Below are 27,212 nucleotides of genomic sequence, written 5' to 3'. Positions count from 1 at the left end.
GTGGCACAGAGGTTAAGCGTCTGCCTTCAGCTCAGGGCGTGATCCTGGCGTTATGGGATCGAGCCCCACATCGGGCTCCTCTGCTATGAGCCTGCTTCTTCCTCTCCCACTCCCCCTGCTGTGTTCCCTCTCTCGCTGGCTGTCTCTCTCTCTGTCAAATAAATAAATAAAATCTTTGAAAAAATAAAAAAAAATAAAAAATAAAAGCTCATCTTAGTTAATAATATGCAGATTAGGGATGACTGGCTGGCTCAGTTGGTTAATCATCTGCCTTCAGCTCGGGTGGTGATCCCACAGTCCAGGGATCAAGCCCCAAGAAGGGCTCCTTGCTCAGCAGGAAGTCTGCTTCTCCCTCTCCCCCTGCCCCTCCCCCCACTTGTGTGCGCACACGCGCACGCAATCTCTCTAATAAATAAAATCTTTAAAAAAAGATGCAAATTAAATAAAATGCCTATCACTTATCAACTACCTGCTTGTTTATCTTAGAGAGACAGAGTGCGCATGTGGAAGCAAGGGTGGAAAGGCACAGGAAGAGGGAGAAAGAGAATCTTAAGCAGGCTCTCCCCCCAGCGCAGAACCCAACTCGGGGCTCCGTCTCATGACCCTAAGATCAGGACCTGAGCTGAAATCAAGAGTCAGATGCTTCACCGAAGGAGCCACCCCGGCGCCCCCATACACGTTTTTAAAATGCAAACATTCAGTGTTGGCCAGGGTACAGGGAAGCAGGCATTCTTGAATCACTGATGGAGTTTATGTCCTTACAACTTTTCTGGAGGGCACCTGGGCAGGACAGATCAAAGGCTTTCAAACCCGCACATTCTGATGCGGCAGTCTGATGTCCAGACATTGATGCTGGGGAAATAATTAAGGACATACACAAATGTCCATCTAAGATGCTCACCACAAGACCTGAGAAAGTGTCACGGATGCTGCTGGTGAACATTTATGGATGTGGAAAGAGTAACTGAAGAAAAGGGACTACAAAACAATCACGGACAGTGTGATTCCACAGGTTCCAATCCAGAAAAAGGAACGGAGGAGGATATATTCAAATGTTGGCAACTGTGTTTCTGGGAAACAGGAATTGACTGAGGTATTCTTTTTTTTTTCTTTTTACTTAATAGTATTTGAGTTTCCTCTATAATAAACATGTAATAATTTTGTAATAAGAAGTTGCTTTTGATCCTGTTGTGAAAGCCGGTCTTAGCAGCACAGGGAGGACCTGGTGGGGGCAGATGATGCTGAAGGGACTGTTAGCCTGGGTAAGCAGCCCCGTGCAGCCTGCCGGCCCTCAGTTACCCCTCGACCTTCTAAAGATCGTGTGTATCCAACCGCTTCCTCCTGCTCCACGGGCCGGTCCTGAGTGCCAAGCCCTTCGCCCCCGGTGGCAGTGCCGGTAGACAGCATTCAGCTTTCCCCACTTCCCCACCCCCGCGCCCACTGACCTACCTGCGCGTAATTCATGGTCTCAATGGTACTGTCGTAGGCTGAGCGAAGAGAGGCAAAGTTGATTAGCACGTCTACTTCTGGGTGTTTCTTCATGGCGTCAGCCATGTTCTTGAAGACAGGGATCAGGATCTCCTTGTGGCCCCAGTAAAACTTCTGCTTGTGGTCCCCGCTGTGAGAAAGGAGGAGGAGGGGTCAGGATAACCCCAAACTGTCAGGGCTGGGGAGGGGGAAGCCGAGGGGAAGAGCTTCATCGAGAAGGTGGAGAGAAAGGGACCCATGTGTGGGAAACAGATCCCCCAGGAATATGGATCGCCCCCAGTCTGGGAGGACAGACGCTTCCCCAGCAAAAGGGATAATCTTGCTGGCTCCCCCAGGTCTGTCTTAGTGAGGGAGAAGAGATGAGGAAATCCTACTTGGCAGCCATCTCTAGCTTCCCACCGTGGTGGGACTCACGTGAAAGGGTACACCATGGCGGCCACCGAAGGCTCATCTCGGGAACAGACGTAGTCGAAGTCCAGCATGCCCTGTACGGCCCGGGTCTGCATGCCCCACACGATGGCCTTGGTGTGGCGGCTGAAGAGGGTGGCACTCTTTCCTGGTGGGCAAAGACACAGCGAGTGCACCCAGAACACACACTCCCGGGAGACGGCCAGGGCTGCCACAACCCTCCACACCCTGGTCCAGGGAAGGGGGCTCATCACCATGGCAAAGGGACGTCAAGAGGCTGGGACTCCGAGAACTGGGGGAAGATGTGGCTTGGTTTCTTTGCAAAGAGGTGACACAGACAGCAAAAAGAGCTAAGAGGGCCTGCCTCGCTGCTAAAGGCTAGCAATGAACGCAGAAAGGAGTCCCGTGCAGAGGAAAGACCCACAGGCGGAGAACCCCTATAGGACCTGCTCCGTTTCACAGGAAAGGCATATAATCAGCATTTTGCTTACATGCAAATGAAGGCTTGATCAATTATTTTTAAAGACTCTGAGAAAACACCTCAAGCTCTTCCAATTCTGGTGGCCGCACGACTTGAAACAACCCAACACTCATCACCTCTAAATCCGGATATAAACCAGCCCAGCTCAGGATCCGAGTCCTCGGGATTCTAGGTCAGTGGAGGTCCGAAGAAGAGGGTGGCTGCAGCCTTATTTTTACCGGAGGTTCTGACCAGAGCATACTGGCTTCACGGCACCCCCCCAACATTCTCTGTGGGGTCCCCTCCTGCCCGCCGCCCTCTAGCAGGTGGCCTTCTCCTGCTCAGAACAGGGCTCTTGGGCAGTTCTCCAGTGGGCAGAAGAGTGAGGGGCAAAAGAAGGGGGGAGAAAAGCTGTCAGAGGTGCTTGCACGGCCTGAAGGGAAAGGCCCCTTCACCACCCTGCAGACAAGTGACCTGTCCCTCCCCTTCTGTGCAAGTCGCTGGAGGAAAGAAGGCCCCCGGGAGGTTCTCCGCTCCCCCAGGGAGAACAAGGCCCTGAGCTCAGGAGACATCTGGTATTAATTAACCTAGTGTACTAGTGCAGGCTTGGCTAGTCAGGTTCAAGGTCTGAATGAATAAATTCGAGATCACTCCCCCAAGGCACGCAGGGTTCTCATCCCTACACAGGCTGGCTTCTTCCTTCTCAGCTGAAAGCTTCTCATACCAGAACACTCCTGCTACTCCCAATACCTGGGACTTGCTGTCACCAGACCCATCTGGGTTCTCACGAGACATGAGATCACAGAACAAAGATAGCCACCTAATCCAGTACCCTCACTTCCCAGGCCCGGGAACCTGAAGCTCAGAGATGCCAGAGGACAGAGATCCTGTCCTCTGGCATCAGGGCCAGATTACAGACTAAATTACAATGCAGCTCAACTGTGCAAGGGAGGTGGGTGGGATACAAGCCAGGAGGCCCTGGCCTCTCCCCACCCTCAGGGGGAGCCCACACCTCCCTCCCCACGTCAGAGTGTAAGCAAGCACACAAACATGCATCTGTCTACCCAAGAGCGTACAGAAAGGGGACAAAGCCTGGAATCTCTCCAAGCCCCTGTGCACCTCCAGCATCAACAGGGCAGAATTCAAGAGTGCTCCTCCTCGAGCACAGAGATGGCAAAGCCGAGGGCCGTCATCCTCAGCCCACCAGCGGCAGGGGCTGACGTTCCCCAGCAGGCTCCTCTGCAGCCTCAGGGACTAATAGTAAGAGAACCCCAGCCCTTGGGCGGAAGGGCTCTCCGAACTGGGGTAGGCCCCTGTTCTCTCAGCACAGGGCTCAGCCTCAGCTCTGGTCTTTCAGGTAACAAGGGCTATTTCCAGAGACAGGAAACATAGGGATTACAGGCAGATGGTGAGAGGGCTGCATTCCTGACCTTTCTAGGGGCATATCTGATCCTAGCCTAGATGCCCCTTCCCCTCTCCTTAGCACGGGATCAAAGGTCATCATCAGAAGCTTCCCCTTGCCCAGGGAAAAATCTCCCACAGCTGTAAATGTCAAAAAGTTAAGTGGAAGCCCTGATGCTTTGAAGGGACAGGGGAGCATGTGTTTGCGTGAACGTGTGAGTGCGCGCGGCAAATGTCCCTTGCAAGTGGTGACCTCCTAAAGCAAGGCCCAGATCCCCGCTTAGATTTACTGCACCATCCCTCCGGGCTTCCACCTCTCTCCTTGTCTAGCCTGCCTTCCAACCAAAACCCAGAGAAATCTGAACCTGCTGCTGGCACTGAGAGCTCAGGAATGCAGGAGGCAGTGGTGAGGCTAGGTGGGGGAAGTAGGAAAAGAAGAGATCAGGAGACCCAGATGGGAATCCGGAGGGCTAGGCTGCCCTCCTTGCCCCTGCGCTGCCACTCCCCCTTCAGTTTCCATGGCTCCCTCCTTCCCAGGACGCCCCTCCCTCCTCAGCAGACACCACTCCACTCTCCAAGGCTGGGAGCCTGGCTCTTGCTCCCACGCTCCCTACCCTGTCCTGTCTTGTCCGGAGTGTGGAGCCAGAGACAGCAGACCAGGAGAGCGCTGAGTGGGGATGGGAGCGACTAAGCAGGGTTGGGAAAGCGAGGGAGAGCAAAGACTAGGACTTGGGGAGAAACAAAGCACACGGTAAGACTATAACCCGCTAACAAAGCCACACACAGAGCTGGGGCGGGGCGGGGGCATCCTACCTTGCAGGGATCTTGGACTTGGGACTGAATCTGTCAAAGAAAATGACCAAGGCAGCTGAGTCACCTGCTGGTGGCTGGAGGCTTTGGAGGGAGAGGGTGGGAAGAGGGAAGGGTCCCAAGGACAAGTCTCACAGGGCTAATGCCCTCACTGTCTCTCATCTATTCCACAATAGACAGGAGTGAAGCCAATAGAAGAGAAGAGGGCACTGATCAGCAGAGCAGAAGCAAGAAAGGCCAAAGGGCCAGAGAGGGGATGGGAGAGGCAAGAAGGCTTGGAGGGGGTGCAGAACACCAGAGGCCCCCAGGCCTGGTAGAGGGGCAGCTGGTCAGACCCCACCCTCATAATGCCAATCCCATGTTTGTCCCCACAAAGCACAATAAGATGATTAGGACACTGTGGGACTGGACCTGTCACTGTGCTGTAGACACAGCTGCTGGTGTGGGGACTGCAGGGAAACAGCTTACAATCTCGAGTGCCTGGAGCCCATGGAACTATTTCACGAAAAGCCTCAAACGCACGCTGTCTGTACCAGGAAGAGGCTGCAACAGCCCCGTGCTGACCAATGTCTATTATCTCATGCTGGCTGCAAGGGCTGGCTGGCAGGGGTCGCGTCTGATGAACCAGAGAACGGACAGACAAGGGAGGCGAAATGCAGATAGGCTGGTATCGATGTGTGCTCTTAAGGTGGGCTCACAGGAAGAGCCCCAGGAGTTGGGATGGCCAGGAACTACCATGTGGGTGCTTGCTCTGCTGTCCCAGCTCCAGGCTCCTGCTCTCCACGGAGAAGCAGAGTCTGGGAGACCTTGCCACCTCCGGGTATTTCTGTCGCCCTGTCTCCTCCACAGCTTCCCTGCCCAGCTCACAGGCCCCCACAGGAAGTAAGGGGGTAGAAGATAGTGGGGAGGAGGGTGACCCTGGTGCAGGATGGGTCCGCAGTGCCAGGAGAGCCCACAGGAAGGCTTGGGAAGGCCTGAGTCTTCATGTCCTCATGTCCATTTTGGCCCATGTGCCACGCCCACTCTCAAAGGAAAGCCCAAACCCCGTGCCAGTGCCCCAGCAGGGCCTGGACAGGGCAGGCGAGGGGGGGGGGGGGCGGCGGCGGGTGCTGAGCCTGCTGGCAGTTACCTTGGGGCATGGCAGGCTTGGCCTTCTTTGCGGGTGCCACCTCATCGGCCCTGGACTCAGAAAAAGACGCCGTCCTGCTAGGGGCTGGAGTCTGGGGTGGGACAAGGAGACAGGGTAAGAGTCACAGGTAGCAACTGGGAAAAAGAGCTATTGGTCCTTAAGCTTTGGGTTCTTAAGGCTCAAAGAAATCAGGTAACAAGAACCACGTACAGAACTATCCTCTGCAAAGTGCTTCCAAAAGTATTATTCTAACAACCCTCTTGAGATAGGAATTAGTATTGAGGCTCCGAGAGGGTATAACACCAGCCAAGGTCTTGTTCTCAACACGATTTGAACTCTGGTCTGATTTTAAACCCCCTGGTCTAGGGGCACCTTGCTGGCTTAGTCAGTGGAACGTGCGACTCTTGATCTTGGCGTTGTGAGTTCAAGCCCCACGCTGGGCGTAGAGCTTACTTAAAAAACTAAACTAAAGTCATAAAAACCTCTGGTCTTTCCATTATACTACCTTGATTGGGCAGGAAAAGACTGGCAGCAATACAGAAACCACCCTGTCTTTCCCCAGTGCCCCCAGATGGTGAGGCTTAGAGTAGGGGCGCTGTGTTCTGGATGGGAGGGATATAGGAGGGGGAGCTAAGGATGACACGGCGTGCTCTAAGGTGGACGACGGGGTGCACCTACCGATGTACTCCCGCTGGCATTGAGGAGGAAGTTTGCAGTGTGAGCGGCTGTGGGTGGCTGGTTGGGGATGGGCCGGTGGCCCAGAGCCATGCCCACAATGGCCGTCATGTGAGTCTCAGTGCCAAAGACATGGATGGGGATCCCAGTGGTCTTCCCTGTGAGGGCAAGAAAAGAATCCATCATTCAAGTCTTCAAGTAACCACTCAAGTCTACATGACTCTGCAAAGGCCCCTGCCTGGCATCCAGTGCTTTCTTCTGCACAAGACCAATGATCCAGGACAGACCAACTACCCTATTTTCACCAACAAACAACTCTTTCCAAAGACCACCTGCTGATAAGAGCCAGAAAGAGCTTTCCTGATATCCTGAAGCAGCTGCGAACACAATTAGGGTCTGCGCTGTCCTGCTGACCACTGGACCCCTTCAACTGTCGACCTTGATGTCTGCCTGGCCTGGCCTCTGTTCCCGAGCTCCCGGGCTCACTTCCTCGGGGCTCTGGCCCTTCTCCTCCCTCTGTGCGGAGCCCCCCCATCACTCGGCTCAGCCTGACTGCCGCCTCCCAAGGAAGGCCTTCCCTGACTTCCTCCCTCCCCCCCTCCCCCTGCCTTACGCATGCCCATCGGACAGCAACTTCTTTTAGTAACCATTTACTTATTTAATGTCTCTGAGTTTAACGATGATGAACCTTCACTGTGCCGTCCCCACGGCAGGAACTCAGTCGCAGTGAAAATGTAGGTGGGTTACTGTTTGCCAAATCCACCGGATTTGGGAACATGGGAGGATGGAAAGCTTCTGCCCTTCCAATCAAAGGGCACGGCACGCGCCCTGAGCAAGAGCATCTTGTCACCCCTCTTGACACTTTGCTTGAACCCCTGCCCCACACGTAACTGCTCTTGGCAATGGGGGCTGCACTAAAGACCAAAGCTGCTGGTGACAAGTTCACGTGTCTCAGGCTCCGTAAGGTCAACGTAGGGAGACACACTCTTAGTCCAGACAGAAGAGGTCCCCAGCTTCTGGAAAGCTCTAAACGTGAGTCTCATGAACCTGCCTGAGACACTCAAAATACAGAACGGAGAAAGGAAACCAAAACAGATGCCCCCACCCTCTTGCCCCTCATCTCAGCCAGGCACAATGCTCTCCCATCCTACTACCCGCCCTTCCTCTCCTCTCCCCCACAGGAGGTCTCCACCCTCCCGCCTCTGAACCTGCTGTCCCCCTGGCAGCCAGACAACCCTTCCAGCCCGAAGTCAAGGTGTGCCCCTCCCTCAAAGTCTTCCACAGACTGCCCGCCCTGAGGCATGGCCAAGTGCTCCCGGCACCTGGACCAGCTCCACATGGCTCCCGCCACCTCCGTGCCTTGACTGCCAACACCCAGCCCTGCCCACTGGTCCCCGCGCAGCAGCACGCTCCCATTCAGGGCCTTGGAACTTGCTCTTCCCTCCGCAGTCACCACTGAGCCGCTCCTTCCTCTCCTCCAGCTCACTGCTCAAATGTCACCTTTTCGGTGAAGCATTCTTGGATCACCCCATTAAAACTGGCCCCAGCCCCTCCCACACACGCTACCCCTTTCTTCGGCTTTGCTTGCTTTCACGGCACCTCACGCTAGCTGACACAACAGCCCATGTTCTCAAGAGCACAAGGGCTTGCTGTCATGTGCACGGCTGTCACCACGGAGCTCGGCACAGAACGGGTGTTCCACAAATATTTGGTCAATGAATAGCTGAATGGCAATGCTTTATGAACCATTCTGAAGTTTAGGCCAAGGGCCCTGCATCACAGGAGCACAGCGAGTGGAAGCTGAAGCAAGCCGCAGTCCAGAAAGGGGGATGCATGAGCACACAAGTGTCTGCAGACCGACCCGCTTCTAGGACGCCCGAGGAGGCAGGCTGCCACAAAGTGGCGGGCAGAGAAAAGGTCCCCCCATCTTACCGACTTCTCCCATCACCCGCAAGCCCTCCTGATAGTTGGGGCCACCTCTTCGGACAAAGATGGTGACCTCATGCTCCTTCAGGGGGCCCTGGTAATCTCGAATTGCTCTCACGATGCCCTGGAAGCATGAAGGGCCGACAGACATGTGACTAAAAATCAGGCAGTGCTAAGTCAATTATTCTTCATCATGATAAACATACCAGGGTGTAGGTCACGAGGGCGGCTTCTCACGAAGAAGCATGGCGGGCCCTGGGCGTCAGGATTTCACGCGTGTGGACTAGACTACCCACCAGCAACCGAAAGGCCTAGCGCTCGCAGGCACTCGTGCTGTTGCTGAGGGAGACACCCCTCAATGCGCGGGGGGCTGGCTCCCGCCGCCCTTGTTATCTCTTACTGCAGTCTGGAGGGGACATCGAGGCCAGGGTCCTATGCAAGAGTTCTCAGAGCTATCAGGACATGATCCACTTCAACATCCAAGTCCTACTGAAACCCCTTCCAGCAATTTCGGGGATCAGCGCTTGCAATGAGTATCAACTCTGGAAACGATTTGGGAGAACGCACAGGTGCGTACGAATTCCGTCTCTCCAGACAGGAGGCTAGTTTACGGAGTCCTAAGGGTGATGTCTCTCACCCAAGGCATTCCGCCTGAGGCTCCACACCCAGGTCCTGCCCCAGACCCGAGCACCCGACCAACACCAGTGCTTTCCTACAGGGCTGCTCCAAAACGAGCATAAAGCTGTCAAGATTCACCTGCATCAGATCCGTCTGTGGAATCAAGACCAATTAAGGGAAGCCTGTTTTAGGCAAGACTGACAAGGCCTGGGCCCCCACTTCAGAGATCACCTTCCAGGCTGACATTTATACTTATTCATTATTCTCAAAACTTAGACATGACTACCAGGTGGGACACCTTCTTCTGAACAGCCTCACTGCTCAGCACTGGACAGTTTGGAGCAAGATGTGGCCTCCTGAGGCGGCTGCTCGGAAGGGGACGACTCTCGAGCCACGTTAGTGCTATTGTCCTTCCTGACCAGTGGTCACGCTCTGAACTGTGTGCCCACGCCCCTGACCTGTGCACAGGGACCCAGGCTGACAGGCCCTGGCTGGGCGTTGGCTGGATGAACAAGAGCCCCTGATTATCGAACCATTTTCCTCACTCTGACCTTTTGGAGAAGACCCGGATCTATCCCAGTGTCTTCTGCATCCCCAACAGGGGACCCCGGGACAAGAGCCCCTACTGAGCTGGGTAAGTCATGAGAACCCGCTTCTGCCTCAAACCTTGCTTACGGAAACCTCCCTTCCTGGCTTCCCCCAAACCCACTTTCCCCAGAAACTGCACGGTCCCCTGTGGCTGGTTACCTTGAACGTGGCGGCCACATTGGTGAAATTTGCGATGCTGCCTCCAATGATGAGGATCTTGCCTGTGTTTGGAGTAGACGGGTTATTAGAAAGGTAGACTAGAACATACCAGAAATCCAACGGAGAGAGTTCTCTCCTCAGTAAGCAAAGGTCCCCCACACGTTAGGAGGTATCAGTGCAGAGGCTGGGTGGGGCGGGGAGCAGGCTGGCCTCCCCTGACGTCCGTTCAGTCTTAACCAACTCAGCTCTCCGTCACCTGTGCCGCCGAGCAGGTGGTTCATCCAAACCCACCGAACCGCTACATCGTTTCCGGCTGGCGCTCAGAAACCCAGTTTGGTTTCTGGATACCCCCAGTAGGAACCTCTTCTGACTCAAGGGAAGGGGAACTGGCACGCATAATCCGCAAACCCTGGACAGGTGGTAAAGGGAAGCTGGGGATCCCACAGCCCAGACCGTACACGCGGAAGCGGGCCACTGAGATCTGAGTTCACAGCAGTCAGAGCGCACTGCTACCTCCTCCCTCGCACCTACTCAGAGGGCTTGATGTACTCATCACCTCCTTGCCTCCCCGGAGCTCCCCCGTCATGCACACATCACCTCCTTGCCTCCCCGGAGCTCCTCCGTCCGACAGAGGTCACGCTGCCCATTGTATAGTTGGAGAAACAGAGATCCAGAAGCTAGATGACTAACCCCAGGCTACAAAGGACCGGGACCACCACCTCAGTGTGTCCTCGCCCAAAGCTGCTCCCACTGCAGCACAAGGGGCCGTCCCGGGGAAGGAGTGTGTGTGTCTCACCATCTGGGTGCTTCTCCCGGGTCATGAGGGAGAGGATCGTCTTGGCGTAGTCATAGGTCTGCTGCTCGCTGGGGGCGCCCGAGTACTCCCCGTAGTTTGCCAGTTCGTTGACACCCCCTAAGTCACAGATGGTGTCACTGCCGGGAGACACAGAAGTCGGTGCTGGCTCTGACTCTAGTGGCAGAGGGTGGCAGCCTGGTGCCGAGGACACGCAGATGCCCCCAGAGCCCTGTAGTCAGCCTACAGGACTGAGCCCTTGGGCCTCAGACGCTCCAGGGTCCACAAAAGTCACACTAGGAGGTTAACTGCACTGCATCAGGCTCTGCCGGCCCCAGGCCATGGCGGGGCTCTGGACTGACACTGGTAGGTAAAGGGAATAAGGAGGGCTTCCAGACACAAAGAAAAATCACGCATTCCAGGAGCCCCTGCCAGGCCGCCCAATGCAGAAGTGAAATGGTTGCAGCCAGAGGAGGGCCCAGCCAGGCACAGAAGGGAACGCGGCAGATTACTGCCTGGAAACAAGCAGATGCCTACTGTGTTTTAAGTGAAAAACTACCAATTATCACACGGAGTATGGAATATGAGCCCAATATTCCTATAAAGTGTGAAAGTGTGAAGACTTATACAGGCACTAAAACAGCTGGAAGGAGGAAAGGAGGGGTGGGGAAACAGCCAGGCAAGGTTCACTTGTAGGTTCTTCTCCGTATTTACAGTACCTCTGCCTGAAGAGTGTATCGTTAACTATACAGATTAAACTAATAAAAGTAACCTCCTTCGGAAGCGAACAAGAAAGCTGCAGAAGACAGTGTACAGGGCAGGCTTTCACCAGAGCCTCTGCTCTGCACCGAGGGGAGAAAATGAAGAGCCCCACCCCCACTCCAAGGTGAAGCCATCTGATCCAGACCACGCACACATGGACTACAAGCAGACCTCGCCGCCATCCCTTCAGCAGCCCCTCAGTCACCTGTACACAACCGAGGCACCACCTCCGGCCACCATGGTCCAGATCCTCCCCTTGGGGTTCAGCAAGGTCAGCTTCAGGCTCGCCCCACTTTTGGCATCCAGGTCTGCAATGTAAGCTTCCTAGGGACCAGACAACAACAGGTGGGTCCTGGGGGTACCCCCTTCACTGGGTCCCAGCTCCCAGGACCCTACCCCTTTCCCTGGAGATACATGAAAAGGTCCTGAAGCCTTACTAGGGTCAGGGAGAGGAGCGGTGCAGGGTCCTACGTGCCTGGGACAAAAACATGACGATGTCCTCAAGTACCAAAACCACCCGTGGCCGTAGTCACTGCCTAGGGGCAAATCTCCCAACTCCTTTGTCTCTGACCTCAAGTCCCTGGCCATCTGCCCAAGTCCCAAGCCTCACTAAGTCACCCTGCTACTACCACAGCCCCCCACTCCCAACGTCTGCCTGCCTGGCTCATCACAAGCCCCTCCACCTGCAGGCCCTATCCCTTCTCCCGGCCCAGCCTCTTCCCCTGGCCTGGGTTATGACTCACAGGCCTCATCCTGCTGTGAGCACCTCTCAAGAGGATGGGGTGGGAAAGAGCAATTAAAATTCTCAGCAAGTGGCCAAGAGAACTACCTTCCTCTGGCAGGATTAGCAAAAGCCACTCGGAATTATCAACAAATCAAGTTAAGAGCCCAGGGAGGTTGATTGAGAGAGGAGTCTGAAAGGATTTCTGGCTGGGATTCAGAGGCTTGGCTGACTCCCACCCCCACCTCCTTTGGGGTTTTAAGAAAATTAAATGGTTCTCAACCTTCCTTTCCTGCCAAATATACAGCCCACGGGGGGGGGGGGTGCCGATGCTCCTCTGAGATCAGTCCCCCCCTCCCAGGTCCCCCTCACCCTCCATTTCTAACCCCGAGCAGCCTTACCTCTGGGTAAGCCTCCCGTCCGAAGGGAGGAGGGAACTCTATATCACCCCACTTCACTTTGCAGATGTAGTCGGCTGTGGCATCTATCTTGGCCGCCAAGTCAAGGACATAGACGCCATCTTTGGTCACAACTGCAAGAAAAGAAGAGGCAATCAGATGCAGGCTCCAGGCAGAGGCGACCACCGACCTCCAAACCCCTCCACAGGCTTCCCCACCCACCACCCACCCACCCCAGGGTCCCACCCAGACTCTATAACTGCCCAGCTCCACAAAAAACCAGATGGCCCTTCCACACAACTTTCACCCCATTAAAAGAAAAATAAATTATTTAAGACCACTCCCCCCAATCTCTGACCTATAGGTAATGTGACAGCAAAGTCTGTTTTCGTTGTCATGACAATTTTTTAAGTTTATTTATTTAGTTAGTTATTGGAGGGGGGCATGCAAGTCGGGGGAGGAGAAGGAGAAGGAAAGAAGCAGACTCCCCGCTGAGCGCAGAGCCCCTCATCCCCCGACCTATGAGCTCACGACCTTAGCAGAAGTCAGGAGCTGGGTGCTTAACCGACTGATCCACCCAGGTGCCACTGTGCCACTACATTTTTTTTTTTTTAAACACGATAGAGCAATCCTTTATTTTTAGACACGTTCACAAAGAGGTTTTCAGTAACTCAACTTTCCAGTGAAGAGAGCATGAGCATCAGCCTCCAGCCATCAGCAGCTGCTCTGCTCAGGGCCTAGGATCCCCCTTGCCCAAGTGGTGAGGTGGAGGAGCGAACCCCCCCCCCTTTATTAGTTCATCCCACTGCCTCCTGACGTCGCCCAGATGTTCCATCGCTTTCTGCCGAAGCAGACGTTCTACGAAATCATCCACTTCCACCTTGCTCTCTTTCTCGGCACGGGTACCACCGATTCCAGGCGCCCATTCTATCCACTCTTTTTCGAAAGCATGGCATCGACCTGGAATCTTGCGAGGCTGCTCAGCACCTTGGACTGTCATCCAACCATCTAAGTTAAGGCCCAGGCTTTTCTGCAGAAAGGCACGACATCGCGCCGCCACGCCCTTGTCTCCTCGCTGGCCACCGCTACTGGATAATCTCACCATGGCGGTTTCTAAACTTTTTTTAAAATGCTACATTCCATGGCTTCGATCTAACCACTCACCCTTCCACAGCCTTGCCCTTAAAACAAGAAGTGTTAAACTACAGGCTGCCGTCGGAAGACCCCTCCCACCAGGTGTGTCCATGTGGGCTTCCTGAGGTCAGCTAGGGGAAGCCTTAAGTGTCTGGGGGAGTGAGAAGCCACGGGGTGCACTGGGCCCCCGGCCAGGATTCATTTACTACCAACTAACTGGACATCCACCTTCCCTTTAGCCCAGGGCCATTAGCTAATGAAGGTAGCACAGAGCCATCTGGTTCATTAGAGGGGTTGCATCCCCAGCTGGAACCTGGAATGGGACTTTGCCCTGAGCAGCCCTGGCCATAGCTGGCTCATATCGCTCTCCTCCCTCACAGGCGGAGAGGCTTGCACCAACATCTTCCCAGCCTTGGGGCTCAATGATGGACCAACTCCTGGGTGAGGGCTCGCTCCAGGGGCACTGGGAAGAATGAAGGGCCTGAGTGGTCACATCGGTGCAGAGGCAGCTTAACCCACAGGCAGCCACTAACCAGAGTGTCAGGTCAACATCGGGACTTCCCCATCACAGAACAAATTAAAACCAAAGAAAGCTGGAGTTGGTTTAAAAGAGGAATAACCATTGTCTTCTGAGAGCTCAGAAACAGGACACTGCAGTCCGAGAGCCCAGACACCCCTCTGCAAACATACACCTGTCTGTACCGCCCTCTATGAGTGGTGTTCCGAAGGCCAAGGCCGGGGTTACCACAGGCACCGGGACCCTGTTATAACTGCCCCTTGCCCAGCCCCCCCAGCACAGCCAATTACCAAGGGGGTTGATCTCGAGGTAGGTGAAGTACAGATCCTCATAGAAATTGAAGAGGCCGGAGATAAAACTGGCCAGAATCCTAGAGGGGGTGGGGGAGAGGGACAGTCAATCCTCAGGGAGCCAGCAGGGCACGGCTCAGCAGCACCCCCAAACACCCCCTCCCCATGGCAGTCTCTCACTGCCATGGACAGCTCCACTTCCCATCCTCTCGCCTTCCTCTGTGAACCCTGTTCCCTGGACATCACTCTTCAGCCACTGAGGTGGAAAGGAGCTGTCAGGCATGAATCTGGAAGCGGTGGCGCCAGACAGATAGGGGCAACGAGGTGAGGGACGCTGACGGCATATTTCAGTCTGAGCCGGCCTCCTGTCCGCCCCCAGCTCCCCTCCCTGGGACAGGGAAGGACTGTGCCTACCCTCCCACCCAGATGTGGGGGCGGGGCAGTGTGGATGCCCACACAGGGAAGACTGTGCCCAGAGCTGTCAGCATTCCCCACTCCCCCGCTGCCACCTGCTGGCCCTCCCTCTCACTCAACTCTTTCTTGTCTCCAGGAGCATGGACCAACAGGTGTTTCTTGATGTCCTCAGGATTCAGTTTCTTGTCCACGCCAACAAGCAGTTTCTGGGCTTTGGCGTCCACGTCGCCCACATCCACCCCACCTTCATGGTGGAACAGGACATAGTCCCCTTCTCGGGTAGCATAGATGCAGACGTAGAACTCCTCCGCCTTGAAGGAGAAGACAGTACCACGTGGGGTGAGGGGCACTGAATTGGCGAGCCCGACCCCTGTGGTTTCACTTCTAAAACCCTAGTAGAGAACACTCACCGGAGGAGGCCTGTCCCACCATCTTCCCCTCGGGGACAAGAGGAGAGAAGAGGCCACTGCCTAGCTGGCTGACAGTCCAGCCTCGGTCACGGTGACCTGACCTGGGGTAGGGTGCCTGCCTTCAAGTCTTACTCACCCCAGCACTGGGAGAGGTCCCCTCTGCCACCAGCCCCGATTCCTCCCTGCTACAGACTAAGCCCTTTCCTTCATCTCTGGACTCCCTGCTCTATGGCACCCTCAGACCCTCCCTGCGGCTTCAGAGACTCTGGTCCCTCTGACTTTCCTCCAGCAGCTTGCTTTCTTCCTTTAGCATTTTAGGGTCGACAAACACAAAGGGAGGGAGAAGACCCAGCCTGGAGCCATCTCACACATACCTGACTGTGGGGGACGAAGGGTTCAATCAGAAAGTTCTTGAGGAAGCCTCTGGCCTTGCCCACCTATGGGGACGGAGGAAGCTAAAGTTTAGAGGGACAGCATGCCTTGTTCCCCACAGCAGGAGGATGGCCCTCTGCTCCCTCCATAGGGCCGTCCCATCGGAGGTGGGGCCCAAGTACTTCTGCCACAACGTCTGACAGAGAGAGATTTCCCAGAAACCAGGGCAATGCGGTCACAGACCCCTAAGCTACCGAAGTCTCCATGAGATCCCCTCTTCCGTCCACGGCCCTCATGCCAGCCGCACTTTGAAGTGTTCGGACCTCACACGTTCTTGTTCTGCCTCCTCTGGAGGGGGACAGACGAGCTGGGCTGCCTGCACTGCCCCAGCCCCCAAAGCACAGACAGCAGGAGTCATCTCCCTCCTGCCGTCAGTCGCACAACTTAAAGAGCCCAGACAAATCAAGGCTCTCCATCGCAGAGCTCACACAGAGAGACCCAGCCCAAGGATGCAAGTCCAGGCCCAGGGAATTAGCAGGGATGGGGGGGAAGTGAGAGCTTGATGGGGAGAACTTCACGCACACATTCCTGGCTGAGGACAACAGGCCTGCAGAGTTAATCAGTTTGAGTGTGTTCCTGGCGGCCGCTGAGGCGAGACAGCCCTCATCCCAGTGTGTCCCGAAGCCCCCGCCAGCCCGCGTGCGTCACTGCTGAGTCAGGGACCAGACAGTGATCCATCAGAGGTAATGAGGCGCTCCTGCCGGCAATGACATCCCCCTCCCGACAGCCAGCCGCGGGGAAGGGCGCATGAGGACCTCCCTGAGAATACCACTCAGCCCCCAACCCTGCCGTCCTCTCCCCGAAGGCCTGCAAGCACAAAGGCCCGTCCAGACCCTCTGCCCCCAAGTCCACGTGCGACTTTGAGCAGCCCTCTTTACTCCGAGAGCCAGAAACTAGGAAATTACCACAAAGAACGGATTTGAGAAAGCCCAGCAGGAGAGGAAGACGGCCCCGTCACCACCCTCATCCTACCTCCAGGACTGCCAAGGAAGAGAACACCTCACCCCTGGTCACAGTCCCCCAAGACGGGACAGCACACCCTCCCCGGTCTCAGGGACACCTCCGCCCCCTCCCCTTCTCCTGTTCCCCAGCCCCTTCTAGCAGCAAGAAGGAGAACTGCAGTTTTCTCTCTGAGCCTCTCCTAGCCTTCCCGAACCGTATCTCACTTTAGCTCTCATCTCCGGAGCGGACATTAATCACCAAGCTGGGAGAAGCCAAGAACCAAATTTACTCTTCAATATTAACAGTCTCATCCAAGGCTCTTGGCTCAATAACATCTTTGCCTAAAGGAGATGCAGACTCGTCTTATGTATACATGTCACAAGCTTCCATGCCCTTTCTGGAAACTGAAAAGAATGGAATTCCCAGAATGGGCCTCAGAGACCCATCTCTGCACTTGCCTTTAAAGAAACAGACCATGTCCACCCAGCCATGAACTGTTCTGGGGTGACTTTTGCAGCCCACCTTGCCATTCCCTGATGGCAGAGCTGGGAATGAGCACCACGCTTGGCCCCACTGCTCAAGTCAGCTCCGCAGGACCCTCGCCCTCCCCAGGCTGCAGTGTGGTTGGCTGCGGGCTGACCCTCAGGGCCGCTGGTCTGCTTCTGTTACCACGGCGCCTCCACCCCGACCTGTCCCTGTACTCACGGTGGCCTCCTGTCCCAGCCGTGGTTTCAGCCAGGACTTAACGCCTTCCAGAGTGAGGTTGACTCCCACGAGGCCTAGCTTTCCACGCCGTTTGATCAGCTGGTCTGGCTTGACCACCAAGCTCTGGAATGAGAGGAGTTTGTACTTAGAGCAAGGAAAGAAAGAGGAGACTCGAAGGCTATAGTTCGGGGACCCAAAGCACAGGACAGACTGCATGGCTTCCAATCCACCCATCCATTCTTCAGGGTCAACTCCTAGAAGCTTCCCTCACCTATCCCAGACTACACCTTTCTTTTGACAACCAGGAGTCTAGAGCCATCCATGCCCAGGATAGGGCCTGGCACAGAGTAGGTGCTTACCAAATACCTGCTCAATGAGCGATTCCCTACCCTCCCTATGGGCTCTCTTAGCTTCGCTGAACCACGAACTCCTCAGAATATGGACCAGCACCTGCGCTCCAAAAGGAGGAGCAGAGAGACAGAGCCCTGGGGTGACAAAGGACCTTAGAGATCTGGTCAATCCCATCCCGGTGCTCGATCCTGCCTATAAGCCCAGCAAGCAGCCCCTAAGCTCTGCTCGCACACGGCCGGCCAGGAAAGGCACCTCCTCCTGAGGCAGCGGGAGGAAACGTGCACCCCGGAAGCCGCCATGGGTCCTGGTCCTGCTCTCCGGGCCCTGCCTGGGAAGTCTGCCCTTCCCAACAATGGCCCTGCAGGGAACCGGACAGAGGAGCCTCGACTCCAGGCTAGCCGCCCAAGGCTATCGGCCACTCTACACACAGTCCCAGGCATACTCCCTCGTGGACCTGACACAATCCTGCTATGCTCCCCCTCGGGGGAGGGGGGCACACACGTACTTTTACTGAGCATCGACCAAGTATCAGGTGGCCCACTAAATACTTTCCAGACATTACTGCTAATTCTTACAGCTCGCAGGGTGAGTGTCCTGCCCATCTCACAGATGGGGAACCTGACACTCAAGAAAGGTAAAACGGCTTGCTCCAGGCCACATGGTTAATCAACAGAGAGCTTCGATCTGGACTCCAGTTTGTCTGGTTCCAAGCCCACGCGCTGTCCCCTGCCAGGGCACCTCGACATGTGGGACCCACAGCAGAACACAAAACCCCGCTCAGCCCACTGCATGCTGCCCATGGATGGGGACAGTCTGCCATCACGTGACCCGTTGTGCCGTCTCCACCAAACTGACCCTTTCTCTTCCTCTGACCCTGGGCCTGGAAGAAGGGCCCAGGCAGGGCGTGCTCACCTGGCTGAGCAGCCAAGGGTGGTCCTGCAGCAGGCGGGCCCAGTCTGTGTCAGGGGTGACCCGGGCATACTTGAACCGGTTCTGGATGGCCGAGGTGGTGCAGATGTATTTGTAAAGGAGTTCTTTGCCGGTCTGCTCCGAAATCGCCTTGGCTGACATAGCTGCCGAGGGAATGCTCTACCTGTTGGGGGAACAGGAGCTGGTGGGAAGGGGCAGAGGAAACAGACCGATGTCCAATTGCCCCCAGACAATAAAACCAGATCTCCGTGCTCCTCAAGAGAGAGAAAGAGGACTGGCCCAGCGGGAGGGAGGGCAGGGAGATCTCAATGAGCGCTTCAGACAGCAGGGAAGGGGGATCGGGAAATGATGGGAGAAAAACAAAGGTGGCATTTTCCCCCGGGACTCTTGGCCTCAACCCTGTGTCTGCTTCTCCTCAGCAAACCAGCTCACATTTGTCTTGGAGCTAAAGGCAGCTGGATGGGGAGACAGGAATACCAGTGGTGTGACCCAAACCCGAGCACTGGTCCCACCCGAGGTCCCACACAGACACCGAAACACACCCTTTGGTTTTGTGACCTACGGGGCACCCAGCCAGAATTGTGCAATGCTGCCTTTATTCCCCTACAGGTTTCGTCTCCCCCACACCCAGACTCACCCGCTTTACACACTTACAGTCACCACCAGGCTGAGGGCCAGGCGGGTGAGTTTACTTAACCCCAGGCAGGATCAAGCCCCCGAGGAGCCAAGAGGAAGCGTCATCTCAGAGTTCATTTCTTCCAGGACCCTAGACTCCCACCCCTGAGTTCAGAGCAGACGCAGGGCAGGGGAACGGTGACCTTCGGTGCATCCCACCCGCCCCACTGAGTCACCCAGCTGCTGATTTAGAGCAAAACATTGGCCTCTCGAAGGACCGCCCTGTACTGGTCAATTCTAACTGAGCCAGAGCTGGGGGAGGGGGCAGAAGTCATCCTCTGTCACATGTATGGAGATGCTCATCTTCTATGAACCCTGTGAGGTGAACTGAAATGCACCTATTTCTTAGATGAGGAATAAAAGCTCAGAGGAATTAAGGTAACTTGCCCAAAAAATCAAACTAATAAGCAGGGGAGCCAGGACTTGAACCCAAATCCTCTTATTCCTGGTCCCCAGAAAACCCCACACTCAGCCTGAGGGTTTTTCTCCAAGGACCAGGCCGTGCCCCCCTTCACCTCACAGAAGGGTCTGTGAAGACAATTTCTTTATCTCCCCTCCTCCCCCACTGCCCTGACACATCCATTCTCTCATGAGTAGTGAGAGGAGCAAGTTGGGGAGAAGAACAGGGGCAAGGGGAGGGAAACGAAACCGTCATTCATGCTAAGAGTTTGGCCAGATTAGGAAAAGTCACTCCAGTCTCTCCCACAAAGATCCATAACTGAAGTTGCTGAATTTGCTGGGGAAGAAAAGTCAAGTTCAAATAAAGGAGGGCGGGGTTAGAGGCCTGGCTCCTTTATACACCCAGGAAGGTTGGTCTCCATCTCCAGCTCAGGGAAGGCCAAAGTTCCAGAGGCCACACTCCACCTCCCTCCCAACTGGCCAGGCCAGGGCTTCAGGTTCTAACCCTGGCTTGGCCGGCCCCCTCAGCCTCCCAGCTAGTCTCCAGCTCAGCACAATGGGTGCTTTCAGTCTGGTGTCTGGCCCAAAGTGGGGTAGCTGGGAAGGGGCTCAAAAGAAATGTTCCCCTTTCTGGCCTTCCCCTGGGATGACTTCAGGCTCCAACTCAACAGGAGTTTCTGAAGGCGATGCCTCAACCAGCCCCTATGTCCCACAGTCCTCCACCCCTACCCACTCCAGCTCCATTTCCCAACCTTCTTGACTTCAGACCAGAAAAACTGGTCTTGAAATCAGATGGGTACACCTGCCCCCACCTCCCTCCCAAACAGAGTGCAACCCAGGGCAGATCGAGCGGGGAAAGGAGGCAGCAGCTGCTGACCACCCTCAACAGTTCAGACACATCAAGCACCTGTGACCAAAAACTCCAGAAGGAGCCCCTCAGCTAAGCCTCCCCGGCAGAGAGCAGTCTGAGAGACACTACCAGAACAACGACCCCCCCAGACCTGGCACCTCCCAAAGCAGACAAAGGATAAGGCCGAGGAAAGGGATGTTCTGTGCTGAAAAAAATCACAACTTTCTTGAGGCCCAGATCAAATCTCAGACCCAAGAGTTCATTTCAACACAGTGGGGGGGGGGGTTGGGGAGACACAACACGGGGATGATATAGGATAGAAGAGATTTGCCAGCTTACCAAAACAACAGATATGCCACCAGAGCACTTTGTCTTAGAGGGGGCAGGCCCTTTCAAGGCCAAGGCAGGATTTATGATAGAATAACAGTGGGGAAAGAATCTGCCTCTGCATATTCACCAATGCAGGGTAAGACTCACAAACCTTTCATGGAGTAGCCGGGGTGGAGAAAACTCGCAAATGTAATCATTCAGAGGGGTCTCAGAAGTCTAAGGCAGTGGCTCTTAATCTATTTGAGGTCTCAGACTCCTAATCACCTGAAGCCTAAAAAATGTGCTCCAACCTCACTGTGCATATCATTTCAAGGTGCTTATGATTATGACCACAGGCCACCAGTTAAGAGCATCTGCTCTAGTGACACTGGGACTTAAAGTGTAAAAGAAAAAAAAAAGTGTATACCAATCTGGGTCTGGGGATCCACCCCACCAAAGTCTTAGGCTGCCTCCCCAGGAACTGAGTATGCTGTCAAACTGATGATAGGTGGTTTTAGGACACAGCTAAGCCCCCAGGGGTCTGCTTTGGGGCCCGAGGAACTGTCACCTAATAACAAGTAAAAGTGTAAATCATTTAGGGGTAAACATGCCAAGGAACTTAACCACTCTCTCTCTCTCTCTCTCTCTCTCTCTCTCTCTCTCTCTCTCGCAATCACCCCAAGGGAAGGGCTTTATAAGCTGAATGGGGTCTTTTCTGCAGACAGGTAAGTGACCCAGGATTGTAGCCACTGAGGGCTGAAGCAGCCCACAGCAAGGCTGAATGAAAGGAGCCTGTTCCCTAGGAATGTACCCCTGGGACACAGCCAGTGCAGAGGAGCCACTGGGGATGCCACTTAGGGTCTTTCTCTAGGAAAGACAAAGAGCACTCATTTTTAGGTTAGTTTCCATAGGATTGGTGTGGTTTTTGTTTTTCAGAGGAGAAGCAATTCGCAGAGTAAAGGGGAGAGGCAGAATTCTGTGAGGGTCCCCTACTGCAGCAAGCATAGTGCCAGAATACCGGTGGAGCCACCAGCTGCTCCATGTCCCAGGGCTCTTCTCGTCACCCTGGCCCAAGCTTTTGAAGTTCCCTCAGAGATGAAAATGACCCGCCCTGGGCAGTCGGGGTCTACCAGCTTTTCCTCACCCGATATTTCAGATATTCAAGGACCTGAGCTGGCTGAAAGAGTGGAAGGAGTGGGCTGGCTGGCCAAACTGTGCCATGCACTGCTCCTCCCCGCTCTCCGAAATCCTCCTGCCAGGCAGACCCCAGGGGACCACCCCAATGGCAGAAGTCCTCGGTACTGCACAGTATCTGCCAAGGTTGGAGAGGGCAGCCGGCGCTGGGTCTGGCCCTCTGCCAGGCCCTCCAGGAGGGCGGCGGCAGCATCCTCCGGTTCCTTCAGGATCTAGCCTTGGCCGCGTCAGCGCCAGAGGTGGGGCGGGAGACTGGCACCCCGGCCATCTGTCGCTCAGACGCTGGGCCCGACGGCACCTCCAGGGCGAGGAGGGTCCTTCCCGCGCCGCTGCCCCACGGGCAGGTCCTCGCGGCGAGGCCAGGCCTCGAGCACCCTGGAACAGCCCGGCCCCGCGTGGCCCGCCAAGGCTGAGCGCCCCGCTCGCTCCCTCCACTTTCTACGCGCAGAACTCAGTCGACTCTCCGTAAAAAATAGAGGAAGGGCCTGAGCCCGCGGAGGAGTGGGGCGAGTGGCCACCACTCTTTCTACTTCCCGTCCCCCGCATCCGGTGGGGAGACCCGGATGGGGACAAGACGGAGCCCGGTAAAGCCCGAAGAGGCTCGAGGACTGGCTCCGGGCGGGGTGAGGGGCGCCTGGATGGTGCAAATGCAGTTTGGCGGAGGGAAGAGAAGCCACGACGGCACACCCTGTGCAAACTCCCAGAAACTGTAATGTGGGAGAGTGGGGGTGGGGTAGTCGACACGCGGCCACCGGCCGGGGGTTCCGAGCGAAGGCTAACCTAAAGCGAAGACCCCGGAAACTTCTAAGCAGGTGCAGGGAGGGCACGTGAGCACCAAGCCGGCGTCGGGGAAGGCGGTTCCGGGTTGGGGGAGGGAGGCGGGAAGCTCCTGGGGCAGGTGGGGTCTCTCCCGCGAAGGCAGCTGCCCGCTACTAACCTCTCTGCGAAAGTCCGTGCGCCGCGCTCCCTCCGCAGGCCCCGCCTCACCGCCCAATGCCCGGAGCGCCCCAGCCTCAAGCAGCCGCCCGGGATCCGGCTTTTGTCCGGGCCCCTGCGGGCTTCTCCCCGCCCCCATCGGCACACGGGGCGAGTGGCCCCCCGATTGGTCACACGCGTTCCCTAGCCTGAGCGCCAGGGCTCCTCCCAATTCGCTGCTCGGTATAGCTCCGCCCCCAGGGGCGGGACTAAAAGGCTGCTGGGACTTGTAGTCCACCTGGAGCGTCCGTCCAGAAGGCTGGCAGGCACCGCCTCTCCGGAGGCCGCAGGCCTGGGGCGGGGCCGGGGGCGGGGCCTCGATGTGGGGAGATGGGCCGGGCTACGCTGGGAGGAGAACGTACGGGGCGGGGGTCCGTGGCCTGATCACTTAGAGGCTGGGCCGATGGTCGCTCGGAAGGTAGCGTTGGGGGTGGGGTTGGCAGAACAGGCTGTAGCAGTGTTGGGGACCTGGAGTCTCCCGTTTTCTCTCCCCTTGGGAGCAACTAACGTCCGTATCCCGGCTACCTAAAATCGGCCACTCTGAACCCAGTTGCTTAGACCGGCTTTTTACGTAGCGGTGGCAGACTGCTTTTGCGTTTGCACGTGGGCCCTCTCCATTGAGCCGGTGGGGCAAGGCAGAGATCAGATCAGACCTCCTGATGTGGGATAGGACGGGAATGGAGTGAGTCGATGGGGCTAGGTGGGTGCCAGTCACACCGCTTTGCGTCCCATTCACCTCACCTCGCGGAGCTGAGATTTTAGCACAGGGCCGGGACCATCTCTGCAGGTCTCCTGCTTCACCCCTACCTCCCATCCCAAGCTTCCACACTGGAATGAATGAACTGTTGCCTCCCCTTTCTCCATTACCTGTGAGACAGGCTATTTTCCAAAACAAAAACTGGGACACCCGGTCTGACGGGTGCCAGTGAACTAATGGGGCAGAATATTTGAAATCAGGCAATCCTGGAAACCAGGACATATATTTACTGCTCCGACATTCTGGAGCTTTCACCCCAGTCCTGTAGGTCTCCTGAGCAGCTCTTTGACCCTAAGAGCTACCTAGCTCCAGGAAGGAGAACCAATGGAGCACTGACCAGATCAGGTGAAAGGGTCAGCCCAGTATGTAGAGAATCACCATGCGTGTGCCCCTGCCAAGCACCCGGGTCATACTGACACTGCAACAGTGTTGCAACATTTTTGTGGACAAAAACTTGAGGAAGCCCTCCTTCCTCCAATCCAGTTGTAGTCAGGAGTGGGGCAGCTAAACTTGCTGCCCATGCCTGAACCAAATGATCCCTGATGTCACTTTCTGGTCCCTTTCCTCCCAACCATCCTTTTGAAAGAACAACTCTTCACCTCCTCTCTGCTGTTGGTCCTTGAGAGTCTTCTACTCCTGTATGGATTGAGCTCCAACCCTATCAAGAATCTCTCCCAAAAGCACAAATCTCAAAGGGTCACCTCTCTGTAGATAAAGAAAACATCTCCTATGAAGAGGTACTCCAAAAAGAAAAGAAAAGAAGGAAAGAAGGAGAAAGAAAGAAAGAAAAGAAAAGAAAAGAAAAGAAAAGAAAAGAAAAGAAAAGAAAAGAAAAAGAGAAAGAAAAGGTACTCTATTTCTGGCCTTGGGGGGATAGCAACTCCAGGTGTTCAGAGGCCAGCAGGAAGACTGTAGTCAGGAGGAATCACTTGTGTAGCAATTATCCCTCTGGTTAGAAAGATCCACTCATCCAGAAACCAATAAAAATTTTCAATGCACAAGCTTTTGCCCCAGCAATTCCAGTTCTAACAATTTATCCTTCAGCTATACGTGCATATGTACATGAGATGAGGCTCTTTGTTTTCTTCACTGCTGTGTCTCCAGCACTTTGAATAGGGCCTGGTACATAGTAAACAATAAATATTTGCTGAGAGATTAAGTCCCCCACATAGGTGTTGCCAGGCCCAAATATGACTAGTCCTGGGTGGGGGCAACAAGAAAGGAGCTGTCCAGGGAGTGAGGGAGGAGAGGGGCTGGCCAGAGGGTCCACGAGCCAGCCAAGCACTGGGATTTTTCAGTTCTCTGAGTGGTTCCATCCCAGGTCTTTCCCCACAGCTCTCAAGCCCACCAGGAAAAACTCTCTCATTACTCCACCATGCTCCTACAGAAGCTCTTCTGCTCCGAAATGATCAATCTGGGCCCCATTTTCTTACCTTCCTGACTTAAAAGCTCTAAACCCTTTTGTTTTTGCCATTTGAATCACCTCCCCCCTCTTTTAGATTGGGCTGGAAGATAAGTCCATGTGCCCGGATACAGGAGGATATAGGTGCTGTCCCTGTGCCCAGGCTACAGGCATTCCACCATAGTGGCACTGGATGACCCAGTGACTCCCTCCTAGATTTGAATGCACTTTAGTTAACATTCATTGAACACCTACTATGTGAAAGGTACGGGTGCTAATGCAGACTCTTCATGGCAACCCCTTGAGCCAAGTGTCATCATCGTTACGCAGATGAGCAACTGACCCTCTGCTGCCAGGTCCCTCACCCTGTCCTCTACCACCTAGTAGGTGAGGAGGAGGAAATAAAATCATATCCAGTGAGTCTCCCCCACTTGGCTGGAAGCTCCTCAAGACCCAGAACTGTGCTGGGGCTAGGCACACATTAGGCACTCACTGTATACGTGATGAAATAAATGCTGGAATGAACATGTGAAAGAAGGAAAGAAATTCTAGAAGGACAGAAGAGGAATGAGGAGCTGTAGCCAGGATAAGGGTCTACCTGAGTGTGCAGTTCTGAACCCACTTGTCTCCTGGCCGCAACCAGAGACAAGGGCTTAAACCAAAGACCCATCATGACTTGCCCTGGGAAAAACTGGGGAGGTTCTCACTCTTGCAACTTTCACTTTTTGTCCAGTACTGACCAGTCTCCAATTGGAGCCAAGGGTCAAGAGCCCGTGGTGTCCTGGGGAAGCTCCCCAGGGAGGTATGGCCAGACCCAGCTTCTGGGTATAGGAAACATTCTCTAGCCAGACCAAGAAGCTCCTGTCTGGCCTCTTCCCAGAGTCTGCCCCCAGCCCTACCCTCACCGTGTTTTAAAAATAGCCACTGCCTCATCCTCACCAGGTGTGTTCCTGGGACATTCTCTCCTCTTTTCCTCTTTCAGGATGCCTTCCCCTAGGAAGACAGCACACCATTTCCTGTCCTGAGACAGAACACATCACTTCCCCTTGACTTTGACTTGACATGGTTAATTTCATCTCTGAATGAATTCATTACTTTTGCCTCTCTTTGCCATGTTCTGTGTTTGGAAATTCTCACAAGGGCAGGCAGAAGCGGAAGTCGTGTATGAATGAGAATTGCCAGCCTCCATGAGGGCCAGAGTCGCTACATTGACACCAGTCTTTAGAGTTTAGTGCCTCACCCAAGGGGGCTTGAAGGCCTCCTCCCATGCACGGGGGTGCCCTTGCCTCTATCCCTGAGAACTTAGGTGCTGCCTCAAGGATGTGGTGTTGCTTATTTAGGCCTCCTTGATCACAGAATCACAGAACATAGACTCCAAAGAGACCTCAGAAATCCCTTAGTCCAATCCTCTTATTTTACAAAGGAAATACAGGGGACACAGAGGCCCAAAGGGGTGACCAGACTGCAGATGGACAGATGCATGCATCACTCTGGAAACCATCTGGCATTATCTCATAAACCTGAAGAGACACACATACGAAGACCATGCAGCCCCACTCCTAGGTATGCAGCCCCACTCCTAGGTATGCCCAGGAGAATGTCATATACTCATGTGCTCAGAGCTACATGGGAAATTGTCCAAAAATTGGGCAGAGCCCAGACTTCCTCCAACAGTTGAACGGTTGGATGGGTTGTGGTATCATTCGCACAAGGAAAAATGTGACAGCAGGGGAAAATGAATGAATTGCAGCCACACACAACATGAATGAATCTCAAAAACATAATGTTGAGCAAAAGAAAATGGAACATAAAAAGTACATGTACAGTATGATTCAATTTACATAGAGTTCAAACAAACAAACCTAAATTCTATTATTTGGAATGAATACATAGGTGGGAAAACTACCAAGAAAAGCAATGGTTATCACAAAAAAACTGGACTCTAGTTCTTTCATTCAACCCATATTTACTGAACACCTGCAATTGCCAGGCACTATTTTAGGCACTGGAACAATAATGAATGAAACAAGCAAAGATGCTCAGCTTTGTGTAACCCACATTTTATCAGGGCAAACAGCAATAAACAAGGGCAAAGGGGTTGCAGTTTAAATAGGGTGTTTGGGTGAAGAGGAGAAATTTGAACAAATACATGGAGGAGGGGAGAGGGTCAGTTAAGTCGCCAGAAGGGAG

The 27,212-nt window shown here is 54.7% G+C and overlaps 1 protein-coding gene and 1 pseudogene across 4 annotated transcripts in view; both read right to left on the bottom strand.

The window, feature by feature from the left end:
• Nucleotides 1-22,995, bottom strand: part of ACLY (ATP citrate lyase) — a 40,003-nt gene extending 17,008 nt beyond the window's left edge. The window contains exons 1-17 of one of the 4 annotated variants that reach the window (XM_045781515.2): nucleotides 22,866-22,995; nucleotides 22,279-22,326; nucleotides 18,444-18,618; nucleotides 17,181-17,303; nucleotides 15,476-15,538; nucleotides 14,812-15,002; nucleotides 14,278-14,357; nucleotides 12,340-12,470; nucleotides 11,423-11,541; nucleotides 10,459-10,595; nucleotides 9,663-9,724; nucleotides 8,304-8,421; nucleotides 6,375-6,529; nucleotides 5,697-5,787; nucleotides 4,571-4,600; nucleotides 1,903-2,044; nucleotides 1,450-1,618 (exon numbers count right to left, since the gene is read on the bottom strand). In XM_045781515.2, the coding sequence (XP_045637471.1) occupies nucleotides 1,450-1,618; nucleotides 1,903-2,044; nucleotides 4,571-4,600; nucleotides 5,697-5,787; nucleotides 6,375-6,529; nucleotides 8,304-8,421; nucleotides 9,663-9,724; nucleotides 10,459-10,595; nucleotides 11,423-11,541; nucleotides 12,340-12,470; nucleotides 14,278-14,357; nucleotides 14,812-15,002; nucleotides 15,476-15,538; nucleotides 17,181-17,303; nucleotides 18,444-18,618; nucleotides 22,279-22,326; nucleotides 22,866-22,963 (1,932 nt within the window). In that variant the 5' untranslated portion in view covers nucleotides 22,964-22,995. Of the gene's footprint in view, nucleotides 1-1,449; nucleotides 1,619-1,902; nucleotides 2,045-4,570; nucleotides 4,601-5,696; nucleotides 5,788-6,374; nucleotides 6,530-8,303; nucleotides 8,422-9,662; nucleotides 9,725-10,458; nucleotides 10,596-11,422; nucleotides 11,542-12,339; nucleotides 12,471-14,277; nucleotides 14,358-14,811; nucleotides 15,003-15,475; nucleotides 15,539-17,180; nucleotides 17,304-18,443; nucleotides 18,625-22,278; nucleotides 22,327-22,825 lie in introns of all 4 variants that reach the window. The other 3 variants (XM_045781516.2, XM_045781512.2, XM_045781514.2) reach the window with 3 other exon arrangements.
• On the bottom strand, nucleotides 12,582-14,270 carry LOC148107948 (NADH dehydrogenase [ubiquinone] iron-sulfur protein 5 pseudogene; annotated as a pseudogene).
• Nucleotides 22,996-27,212: the final 4,217 nt, after the last annotated feature.

The sequence above is a fragment of the Ursus americanus genome, chromosome 23, assembly GCF_024610735.1.
Source record: "Ursus americanus isolate L20-20 chromosome 23, mUrsAme1.1.p, whole genome shotgun sequence".
NCBI classification, from domain to species: domain Eukaryota; kingdom Metazoa; phylum Chordata; class Mammalia; order Carnivora; family Ursidae; genus Ursus; species Ursus americanus.
The sequence above is the reverse complement of the archived record's forward strand: the minus strand, read 5'-3'. Positions and strand labels throughout refer to the sequence as shown.